The sequence below is a fragment of the Sarcophilus harrisii genome, chromosome 5 (genome assembly GCF_902635505.1).
Source record: "Sarcophilus harrisii chromosome 5, mSarHar1.11, whole genome shotgun sequence".
Lineage (NCBI taxonomy): Eukaryota > Metazoa > Chordata > Mammalia > Dasyuromorphia > Dasyuridae > Sarcophilus > Sarcophilus harrisii.
In genome coordinates, this window is record NC_045430.1 from 62,800,900 (window position 1) to 62,813,563 (window position 12,664).

A 12,664-nucleotide genomic window follows, 5' to 3' on the forward strand; every position below is an offset into this window, starting at 1 on the left:
ATCTTCTCTTTGTCATTCAAAGCTCCCTCTCTTCTTTCCTTTTCAGTCTTATTCCTTATTCTTGTGCAGTGATACTGGTCTCTTTTTGTTCCTCAAATAGTCCATCTCTTGAATCTGGGTATTCCCATTGGTCATTCCCCATTCCTAGAATGCTCTTTCTCCTTATCTCCATCTGCAATCTTCCATGGCTTCTAAATTACCACCTCCTACAACTCATTTTCCTTCTGCACATTATTTCTAACTATTCCTCTAAATAGCGTGTCTGTACATAGTTGTTTTCATGATGTCTTCTCTTTTAGACTGTGAAGTCCTGAAAGCAGGAATAATCTTTTTCTTTCTATCCCCAATGCTTAGCATAGTACCTAGACCATAATAGAATGCTTAATAATGTTTATTGACTGGCTTATGGCCTTCAAAAAATCCAAAGTTCTTGACACATATCTAGGTCCTGCATAGTAGAAATAATTAATCTCTTCAGGTTGTGATATGTATTTGAATTTGCACTGTTTGAATGTATAATTATGTAAAATGTGGTAATTGTTTCCACACTAATGGAAATATGCAGTGCAAGTTCAAATAATGGGACAACTTCAGTGATTCATTATTTGCAATAATCTTAACCTAGTTGTATTGATGGAAAGACCCCAAACCTAGTTTAAGCCTCTCCTTTCACCATGGAGAAATTAGACACAGCAACTAAAGAGTTTTGCCTAAAATCATTCAAGTAATTATTAGTATCTAAGTCTCTTAATTCTCAATTCAATGTTTCTTCCAATACTTCAAACTCAGGTGTCCCCAGCTACCAATTCTTTGCATGCTTCCTCGAGGCTCTCCATTTTGTGTAATTAAAAGTATTCTTGAGACCTGAGACTCCAGAATTCTTTCCACATTCCTTTTCTTCTTCCTTAATAACTTACTTATTTCCCCAATTTCCTCTGCAGGTTCCAACTATGGGAGCCCTCGTTCAGCTCACGCCAACATGAATGCCAATGCTGCGGCAGGGCTTGCTCCTGAGCACATCCCCACACCAGGAGCAGCGCTCTCATGGCAAGCGGCTATCGATGCTGCCCGGCAAGCCAAGCTGATGGGCAGTGCTGGCAATGCTACCATCTCCACCGCCAGCTCTACTCAGAGGAAACGGCAGCAATATGGGAAGCAGAAGAAGCAAGGGAGCACAACAACCACTCGTCCACCCCGTGCATTGCTGTGCCTGACCCTGAAAAACCCCATCCGGAGAGCATGCATAAGCATTGTTGAATGGAAATATCCTTTTTGCTGTGGTCTGGGCAATATATTTAGGGTCTCTTCCTGCTATCTGTGTTTACTTTGGGACAGCAATGGGTCAAGGAGCATGGTTTTGGAGTTTTCTGATCTAAGATCTAATTCTACCTCCAGTGTCTTCCATCTCTGTGAGTTTAGGCAAGTTACCTAACCTTGGACCTCAGTTTCCCAATCTGTAAAAATAGGGGGAGGAGAGATTGTACTATGCGATGTGTTAAGTCCCTTCTAAGCTGGCGGTTAGATTAATCACTTCTGATAAGACTAGCCCTCAGAACCCATAACTAAGCAGGATCTGTAGGCAACTTTCAGACGTAGGAAATAATAATTTTCAGTGCATTATATAATATTTTATAGATTACAAAACATTTCCTTTCTATTCAATACAGAATAGTATGAGGGAAAAGAGTACTGGATTTGAGGTCAGAGGACTTGGGGTAAGAGCTTAACTCTGTTCTTTACTATATATGTGATCTTGGTCATAACCTTGCTAAACCTTATCTATAAAATGAGAGTACTGACCTGGATAACCTCTGATGACCCTCTCCTATCTCAATCCTATAAACTCTGTAAAGTTGATAATATATGCAAGACTGTTTCCATTTTATAGAACTGGAAATAGTCTAAGAGGAGCAAGGTATCCTCAAATCAATAGTCAAGTCTTGATCTGTGACTTCAAGTCTATTCTGCCTTACATTATGCAGTGCTGTAAAACTAATTCTTCTCCATGACCCCTAGATGGGCTGGTTATGTATCTTCTGTTTGCCTTCCTCTTTCCTGTTTTTTTATTCTTAATAAATCTGGGAGTGGTTTCATGATTCAGTCTTTCTGGTATTAGAGAGAATGTCAGTCTAGAAAAAGGCATTACCTCTTAGTTCAGGGTCTCGAGGCTCTGTTATAAGAAGTCATAAGTTCCTGTAATGCTGCTTAATAAAAAGCTAATGAGTAGGCACTTGAAGGCATTTGGAAGAAAGGGACGGTGCCTCCTGTGACATTCTAAATCACTGATATAGAGGATGAATGGGAGGATTCTCCTCATTTAAGCATTCCTATCAATAATAACATTAGATAGCATTTATTAATTCTTTAAAATTTGCAAAGTACTTTGCAAATATGATCTCATTTTTTTCTTCATAGCAATACTGGGAGATGTGCTGTTATCACCCCATTTTACAGCCCCCTACCCAGAAGCATGCTAGAGCCAGCATGTAGTGGCTCATTTAAGCAATTGTTAAATTTTTAGTGTGGGTATCTACATCTTGAAAACAACAACTGCTACAAATCAGGACTTGATTTTTTTATTTTATTGCTTATCTAGAAATTGATGGAGAAGATGTTAATAATGTAGATGAAACTGAACAATGTGTCCTGATTTTTGGAAAGCTGGTTATTAAATATTTACCAACATACCCCTATTTCTGATAGTGTTTCTTGAAAACTCTTCATCATAACCTCTAAGCTTAGAGCTCTCCTTTTAAGGAAGTTAACAATGGCAGAAAAATTTATGGAAAGAACACCATATTTGGGCTCAGAGGACTGAAGTAAAATCCTGGTCCTGCTATATGCTAGTTATGTGATCTTAGGGAAATTTTTTCCCATCTCTGGGCCTTGCAAAGTTCTCTCATAAAATCAGAGGATTATATTAGAAAATTTTTGAGGCTCCTTTCAGGTCCAAATTCTAAGAATGGCTCCTGGGCAGAAGATTAATGCTGGAATACAAATAAATCTATCATATGCTTAAGACACTATCCGCTGGTCCAGAATCCCCAGTGTGGGATAAAATGAAAGTGGATGTACAAACTTTAGAAAGATGAGGGACCAGTAAAAGAAAGTACCCTATTAAAAAGAAATGAGTGAATCAGATGGAAAACTGAGTTATATTCAAGAATGGAGAATGAATAGCAATTATTAAATGACTTTAAAATTTTTCTGAATGCTACCAAAACAGCAGAAGCCAATGGTAGGCACTTGGGCAAAATCTCTTGCCTGTACCAATGACCCATATGAATCTCATTCTTTAATTGTGAATATAAGCCAGTAGCACAGTAATACTTCCTGTCAAGAAATGGAGGGAGATTGAGGAAAGGTACAAAAGAGTTGGGGTCCACTTGGCTGGTAGAAGAAACATTCTTTCAATAACACTTATTAAACATAAAAAGAAGAATTCTTAGTAGTAGCTCTTGGTGATGTTCCCAGAGTATCTAGAAAGGGTATGAAGGTAGAATGGTAGAGGGCTCAAAAGCTGTCACTAAGTAAAGAGAGTAATTTAAAAATGATCCTCTACTCATTGGATGAAGGTAACCCTTAGATAGTGTAACTAAGCTACATCTTTTAATCTGTCTCTTTTGATTGATGTCCTATGAATACCAGCCTTGCTTGCAAAGGGTGATGAGTGGAAGGTCAATGGATTGATAATGTTTTTTACTGTGGTAATCTAACTATCATATTTTGGGAAAGACAGGTGACATGTGACAGATGGATATACACACTATTTAAGATAGCCAGGTCGATGGTTCTATTCCTTATATCACATGTGACCTTGGATGATTCAATCTACTTCTCTATAACTCATAGAAAAAAATTGAATTGGTTTGATTAGCTTTTTAGATTATTTTACCTATGATCCTGTGGACCAGCATAATGATGAGAAATACAGGATCAAGGGATGTCAATTAAGCCAATCTGAAACTGGGCAGAATTTTATTAGCTTTAGCAGATTGAACAAATTGGCCTAGAAGGAAAAAAAAACACCCCCAAAGGAAAGTTCTAGGCACCTTTGCTTAGCAGATCGGGTGGACAGCATAGTGGAAACATGACTAAAAGAAGTTGGAATATGGAAGATTGTCTGTGCCACATATGTGATTTGGAGCAAGTCACTTAATATTTCTGTATCCCATTCACTTCCATTTGTATAGTCTGGTAAGGTTTGCTTGCAAAGCTCTTTACATGTTATTTGAATTTGATTATCACAATAACACTGTGAGGTAGGTGCTATAAATATCAACATCCACATTTTGTGTTTGATGAAACAGAATCTTGGTAAAATTAAGTGATTTATCCAAGATCACATCACTCCAAAATGTTAAAGGTCAGAGGCAAAATTTGAATCCAGGTCTACCTTGACCTCTGAATTCATTTTTCTTTTCATTGTACCATGAAAGTTATATGTGGAAGGCTCTAAGACCCCATCCAGCTTTAGTATTCTAGGAAGGGAATCTATCCTTTTCTCTGCTCTCTCCCTCTCTCCCTCCCTCCTTCTCTCTCTCTCTCTCTCTCTCTCTCACACACACACACACTGCCTCTGTTTCTCTTTTTGTCTCTCTGTCTCTCTGTGTCTCTGTCTGCCTGTCTCTCTGTTTCTGTCTCTTTCTAACTGCCTCTCTATCAGTGACTCTGTCTATCTGTCTCTCCCCCATCCTCCCATCTGTCTTTCTCTCTCTCTCTTTCCCCTCCTGTCCTCTCCTTCCCTAATCCTCCTCCACACTCAAGCTGCTCCAACTCCACACCCATTTTACCAGGTCAGTAATGAGCAGGTGGAACCCTTTGAGGGGCAAAAGGGGATCTGAGAGGGAAGGAGAGATAACTGAAACTAACACTATTTTTAAGAAGCAGACCCAATCCCATGTTCAGAAAAAAAAACTTTTTAGAAATTTATGTTTACTCTGGCACGCGACTGGCCTTCACTGGTTTTGACATATTAGGAAGAATTTTGGCGGGGACCCACTAGAAGCACTTAAAAAGGCATATGTTTCTTTTCAGAGTACAAGGGGCCTGGAATGTATTCTTTAAACAAAATTCTTATGAATCTTTAATTTTAAAAAAGTGTATGTTTGTGTTCTGCATATTCTCTTTGGAAGTAATTTCCTTAACTCCCTTCCTCAGACCATTTGAAATCATTATTTTACTGACTATTTTTGCCAATTGTGTGGCCTTAGCGATCTATATCCCCTTTCCAGAAGATGATTCCAACGCCACTAATTCCAACCTGGTAAGTCCTAGTATATTTTGTTTTTCTTACCCAGAGTCTGGAGGTGGTCTCCAATCCTATGGAGAGAATGTTGTAAATACAAGAGAAATATGATATGTTTTTGGCATATACAAAAGCTCTGTGGAGCTCAGATCCACAGTTCTGTTTTGCTCTTTATTCAAATTAACACCTGTCTGATCAGAGCTCATTTTAGGAAAGAATATTCCAATTAGATGTTAGTGAACTCTGAGTATGATGTGTTTTGAACAGCAGATTTCTGTGAGTGTCCTGAAATGTGCTATGTAAGTTAAAAGTGCAGGTGTTTGCAGGAGAAATCTTTTATTTGTGTCTTATTTGTGTCATTCATTGTTAAAGGGGTTCAGGTCTCTCAGGTGATCTATGGCGTCATTGCTTAATTGAGCTAGGAAGGCTTCTTTGGAAGTTTGCTCATGGACATTGTTTGCTCATTGTCCTTTAGTTAGAAAATGTTCCTTTTCTTGTGAAAGGCAGCCTTCCCTTTTGAGTTTCTGAGGAAGCCAAGGCTCGCAATTTAGGGCTAGAGCTCTTTGTGGAAAAATAAGCGTGCTTACTTTTGGCTTGCTGTGAAGTCATAACAAAGACTCTCCTCAATCTGGGCATGTTATAGGACAAAGTTTTAGAGTGAATTCTGAAAATCTTCTGCGTCTCTCCCATAGGCCCAGTGTGGGGAAAAATCAATGGCCTTGCCCAACCCCCTAAGCCTTGAGATGTAGATAACTGTTGTTTTAAAAGTGATATGGGGAAGGAAAGTGTTTTTTCAGCAAAATTATCTCCTTTCCCTGATATTCTTAGCACCTTACTCTACTCAGTGAGATAGGACATTCTGATGAAATTGTTGAAAAATGAAAAGCAGAACTTCAGAATGGTCCTTTACAGTGTTGCCAACAGACGTTATCATTATTGTGGCCATTTATTGCTCCTTTGTTTTTTCTTTCTCTTAAAAAATCTATGACATTTCCTGTTGTCACTGAAATGAGCAAGTTTGATGCCTATTTAAGCCATTTCCCTATTTTGATAAATGAATTACTGATCCATTTGGGACAAAGTATTTGGTGCCTGCCTACTGGGATTTCGACTTTTGCCTCTTGAGTCTTAGAATGGGGATGAATGTCCCAGGAAGAGGTTCCAGAGCTGACTTTGTGAATGCTTGAATACAGAGTGATGACAAAGCCAGAATACAGATGAATAACATTAACCACAGTTCACACTATCTTCCTGACGTGTGACCTCACTCCTTAACAGGCAAGACATCTTTTCCATGTCAAAATAAATACAAGCAAGAGTTATCTTGCAAATGGTATCTGAAAAAGGCATTGTCGGAACTCTTACTGGTTATCTCTTACTTGTTATCTTTCTTTTTCTGCATGGGTGAGGGATTCCTACTGGATTCTCACAATTTCTGTTACTTATTCTATAATTTCCTTTTTTTAAGTGCCCTAGTTACAATTGAGACTGATTTTATCCCCTTCATCCTGAAAAAAAAATGGTTTGAGCAAAGGCTGTTTTGAAGTTAGGAGGACTGAAGCTTTATCTTAGGCCCATGGGAAGTGTCAGCTACTTGCCTCTCAGGAAAGAGGAGGAAGGTTAATCAGCGATCACAAGAGAAGTCACATTGTCTTTTAAGGAAAGAGGGAAGAACAAGGGTAACTCAAAGATGATTAGAAGGGAAGAGGGAGAGAAAATTTCATAGAGCTTTCTAAGATTCCAAGTACAAATAATGATAGGGTCCAGGATGACAGACTCCTGCTTTTGGGTATATTGCATCAACTGATTTTAAGCAGGGATAATATAATCTGTACAGTAGGCTGCTCAGCAACAGGCCTTTCTGGCCATATGCTTGACTGCTCTTTTAAAAACTAGGGTGAGATAACACAGCGGGACAAGAACTGGAAGAAATGAACAGAAATTCAGTTTCCCATTTACTGTCATGACATACCTGTGTATTTTAGGCAGGCTTGAGGGTGAGAATTGGGAGAAAGGCAGTGGATTTGGGGAAAAGAGTGGTTGCCATGACAACTCCTATCGCCCTGGATTTCCCCACCAAAGCTCACCTTTTTCAAACCAGTCATTATCTGGGATGTGACATGACTCTTCTACTTTAAATAGTGTTCTAGGAAGACAACAACTGCCATTTTCCCAATAACTGACACATCTTTAAGGGGTCCTTTCTATCACATCATTCAGATGAGTTCTGTGAAGAGCTTTCTTCCTCATGACACCATTTGCCATCCACAGCCCTTTTCCCAATCCCCAGATTATATTGCTCCTTTACTAAGATTTAATGTTAAAATTCGGATTGTACTGTTACTTCACTCAGGCATCTGAATTGGACATCTGTGGAGATGCTGGGGATGAGAGAGGTTGTGTGGGAGAGATGGAAACAGAGCTGAGCTTCAAAACTCAGCCAGCTTCTGCCTGTGTGAGTTGAGAGTTCACTATGATTATAGCACAGGGGATTATGAAAGATAAAGACCCCAACATCAATATACAATATAACAACACCAATAAACAATATAAAGGAGGAATGAAAGACAAACTAATATATAAAGTAGCAACAGTGGACAAGGAAGTAAATAAGTATATACTTGTGCTCACAGGTACTTAGCTAGTTGGAGGGGTTTAAAAAAATGTCTGACTTTATAATTTATAATCTGAAAGTAGATTTATGAACATTTGTGAAGCAAAGTTGCCAGTGAGTTTCAAAGGATGTCAGAGAAAAAAATCCCAATCATATATATTCCTTCCCCTTTCAATGAAGGGAAATGGAATCCTGTAGCATTGGTGTATCTCCTTAGAAGGCTGGTAAGAGGGCAGAGCCTCTGGCACCTGGGTAATTGTGCTGCTGTTTTCTAAATACAATCCTTCTCAAGCATCTCTTATAGAGTATCAGGGAACAATCAGTGGAGCTTAAGAATAGTCCAGGAGTGGGTGCAGAAGGAAAATGTTCTCTTTTGTACTTTAGGAGAACACATTTTTTAAAGGAGATATTGATGTATGTTTGTGGTACCTCTTTTTTCATTGTATACAGCGACCAAGATAATTTTTTGAGGTGATTCTCAGTATTGAACACTGTGCTTGGCACATAATAGGTGCTTAATAAGTGGTTGTTGATTGATTAGAAAATAAATGTGCATATGTTTATTTGAAATCTTGATGAATATATCCTAGGAACCCCTTCCTCTAATGTCAGTGTGTTTGAAAAATTATCTTAATACATATACTTGTCTAATAACACTGTTGTGTGTGTGTGTGTGTCTGTGTGTCTGTGTGTAGAACATATAGAGGTTTTATTCTTTAGAACTTTGTCCTGGAAAACAGAAGGAAGATATATATTTTTTTAAAAAATGGAAGAATGGCCCACCTAAACAACTCATACTCCTGTATGACGCCTACTACAATTTATCTTTTGCTTCTTAGCACAATCTACATGTATCTACCAATAGTACAGTTGTGCAGAAACAGGGATGAGATATTTCTCAGTGCTATGCAGACTTCACCCACTCAATTGGGTTCAAGGATAATATTTCATTTAGTAAATTAAATACACACACATTCACTTAAGAGTCAGAAAAAGTTTTTTTCACATGAATTTGTAAATTCACATCCATTCTCACAAATTCACATCTGTATATGAGCTTCCTCTTGTGAACTTTTTTGGTCAATTCCCACCCACTCTCACAAAAATTCTTTCTTTTTCTTCCAAACAATCCCCATTGTTTTTTCAAGCAGCTTGCCTCTTTAATTTTTATTCCAAGAGATTAAAAAATTCCTAATAGATTGCTTTCCTTCTAATCCTTTCACACAAATAGGGTTTTCACTTTTGCAACCAAAGTGATTATCTGACATGTTTTCCAAATATTCATGTGCTTACTTTTATCACCAGGTTTGAATTTTTATAAAATAATAATTATAAAAGTAAAATGCAGTTTATTATTATATATTTCATCTGAATGTAGTATCAACACTCTACAAAAATATTATGTGTCTTGGGTTTGATCCAGAATTGGACAAACCTAAGAAATTCTTCTATAGAGATATAAGAACAATATTTCCTTACGTATTTTTCCTCCTTAACAGATTGGCTGAAGTAAGTGAGGTATTGAATGACCAAAATCCCAATAATTCAGAATCAGGGAGAATGATTTGTCTGCACTATTCATCAAAACACTTATAATACTTCTGCTGACTACTTCCTACCCAACAGCAGGTGTTCTACAGTAGGTATATTATAACAGGTTGTATAAGACCTATTGATTATATAACCTCTGCTAGCAAGGGAAAATTGTGCAACCTGCATTATATTCCCAGCCTTCGTCAAACTAATGAAGCCCACACAGATTTGGCTTGAGTTTAATTATGAAGAAAGTATATTTGGCATACGACCTCATGCAAAGCACAACACTGTGTACTTTTTTGAGCAAAAGCCAGTATTGAGAAAAGGGGAGAAAACTAGGCCAGAAAAGTCTTTTGGGGCTTGATTTCTCTGTACCACTACAGGAGTGAGCATGGGGGATAGATGAGGGGTTGGAGAAAGCTACTTCACTGGGAAGCTGAGATTTGATCTAGGTCTTTAAGAAAGAACAAAACTTAGATATGAATATTTTTATTAGATTTGCTTATTGCTCTACTAAAATGTAAGCTACATGAAGTCTCTAAACTTATAACTTTCTCATTTCTCCTTGTCTGGTCTAGAGAGTAGAGCAGTACCAGTGGCATAAGTGGCTAATGTCTGGAGAAACCTCAAATAAGAGTGCCTGGTGAGGAAAGGAATTGGGGTTCTTGAAGTTGGAAACTTATATTTTCTTGATTATTAAAACTTGAGGGGAAAATGTGGCTATGCACAATCTTATCCTCTTGTTTAGAGTTGGAGGGGACCTTATATCTCATTTAGTTCTACCACCTTATTTTATGAATGAGGGGATGGAGGTCCAGAGGAGAAAAAGGTTAAGGTGCAATCTGATGTATCTGGATATAGAAAGGATTACAATCTCAGTACCTCGGTGAAAAGAGGAGTTAATAGATTCATCTATGAGGTAGAAGGGGTCATATATTTGGAGAGGAAAGAGGTAGATAAGGGAAAATGGGCAAAGTTAAAGTATTTCAAAACACATCTAAGAAGAATCTGAAGCTGGTTTTGAACTCAGATTTTTATGATACCAGATCCAGTTCTTTCCCCTTCTTATCAGCTGCCTCTATTCTAGGAAAAAGGCCTTCAGGGATTCTATTCTCAGCCTCTGCCTTTTCTGCTTCTCCTCTGTGTCTCTCTTGCTTCATCCCTTCTAGATCAGAAGATGCTTCTTATCATGATCATACCTTGGCTCATGTACCTGAAGCACAAAAGTCACACCTGGGTTGCTTAAGCAGACTAAAAGAAAGACTGTTGAATTGTGGCCCAGTGTTCAGGACAAAGAATCAGAGACTTACAGCCTATTAAGTGTTGGAAGGGACTGTTGTTATTCATCCTTGATTCTTGAAGAAATCCACAGACATCCTGAAGGTGATGTCTTGATTTATGAGTGAATTAGGTTTAAGTGAGGCAGAGCTGTGCAAAGTTATCAGCATCACTCTCTCCTCAAGAATTATCTGCTTCCAGTGGCAAGTCAAGTGTCAAGATAACTAGTGATGGCTCCTGGAATTAACTTTTCATTCTCCAGATAAGAAAACTAAGACAATGGAATTTAAATTGACTCATTCAAGATCATGCAGCCACCTGATGAGAGAATTCATGTATCTGTACTCATGGTGCATCAAGGTGACTTGGTGGATAGAGTGGTGGACCTGAAGTCAGTAAGTACTGAGTTCAAATGTGGCCCCAAACACCTAGTATCTTTGTTTGCCTTCTGCACTGGAGAAGGAAATGGAAAATCACTCCAGTATCTTTGCCAAGAAAAGTCCATGGACAGTATTGGTGTGATTTGGTCCATATGGTCTTAAAGAGTTGGGAACAACTGAACACAACAATCTGGACTCATAAAGAGAATTATTATCTCTGAGCTAGACTTTAAACTTTTTATTGGTGTTTAAAATATTTTCTATGTTCTCCTTAATGTTCATTCTAATTTCATTTTATAAGCTGATGTGTTAGAGTGAGGGTTATGGTTACCTGTTTGATTATTAGTGAGTCAGCTAACAGTTGGCTCCCTGGGTAGAGTACTGGACTTGGAGTCTAGAAGGCTTGAATTCAAATGCCATCTCAGACACTTACTAGAAGTGATCCTGGGTAAGTCATTTAATCCTCATCTGTAAAATAAGTTGTGGAAGGAAATGGCAAACTACTCCAAAATCTTTGCCAAGAAAACCTCAAACAGGGTCACAAAGAGTTGGACAGGACTGAAAATGACCACCAACAATGTATATTTGTGTCCTCATTAGTAAAATAGTAATAATAATAATACCCACCTCTCAACAACAATAACAACAACATATATCTCAGTTTCCTCATCAATAAAATAATAATAATAATAATGATAACAGCACCTATCTCAAATAACAACAACAATGACATATTTTCTAAGCAGAAGAATGAGTGGCAAGCAGGTCTATATATTTGGCCCCGATCTTCTTCCCAAAGTTGTTGTGAGGACAAAAAGATAATTTTGTGAGATACTATACAAGCTTTAAAGTACTGGGTTAATACTAAGTTGTTATTATTATTGTTATTATTTGATTGGGAAGAGTCCTTACTTGTAATCACACACACACATATGAACATACAGAAATATGTATTCCAATCCCTAAATCCACCTACTGTCTACCAGGACAAAACCAAACTTGCCATCCCTTTTCCATATAAATGTCTCAGATTGTATGTTGATTATATATTCATTTATAAAATAAGGTGGTGGAACCATTAGGTTGCTTCAACTCTAAATTCCAGGAACTTCATTTAAATATTGATTTTTAGGTAGAGATTCTAGTAGTTGCCTTCTGAAGCAGAGTCAATAGAAAAACAGTTTTGTGTTTTCTCAATATTCATGCAGTGAGCTGATCTGTGATTTCTTTTACCACTACATTTGCTTAGCAGTGAGCTTTCATACCACAACAGTAATTATCATAATAAAATAAATTTGTTATTACTATCTTATATGTTTCATCCTAATATTGTACATTACACTGCAGAAAAAAATTCCTTGACTTGCAAAATACACTAACGGATAATCACAAGTAACAATAACCTTGTTATTGCATTATATAATAATCCTACATAGTGATGTGTTCAGAGAGAAAAGCAGAGAAACAAGATGCAAATCAAGAGATTTCCTTTAGATGAAGGTTGATATAACAGTGGAATGGTGGAATGGGGAAAGCTGCTCAGTTTTGTTTTTGTTTTTAGAGTCCTACTCAACTGGAGTATGTCTAATGCAAAAAGCACAGCAATAG

General features: G+C 37.7%; 1 protein-coding gene across 1 annotated transcript in view; it reads left to right on the forward strand.

The window, feature by feature from the left end:
- LOC116419198 (voltage-dependent L-type calcium channel subunit alpha-1C-like) overlaps window positions 1–11,496 on the forward strand; it is a 95,720-nt gene extending 84,224 nt beyond the window's left edge. The window contains exons 2-3 of the mRNA XM_031937800.1: window positions 942–1,263; window positions 5,161–11,496. Of these exons, the coding sequence (XP_031793660.1) occupies window positions 942–1,263; window positions 5,161–5,359 (521 nt within the window). The 3' untranslated portion in view covers window positions 5,360–11,496. The remainder of the gene's footprint in view (window positions 1–941; window positions 1,264–5,160) is intronic.
- The last annotated feature ends 1,168 nt before the right edge of the window (window positions 11,497–12,664 follow it).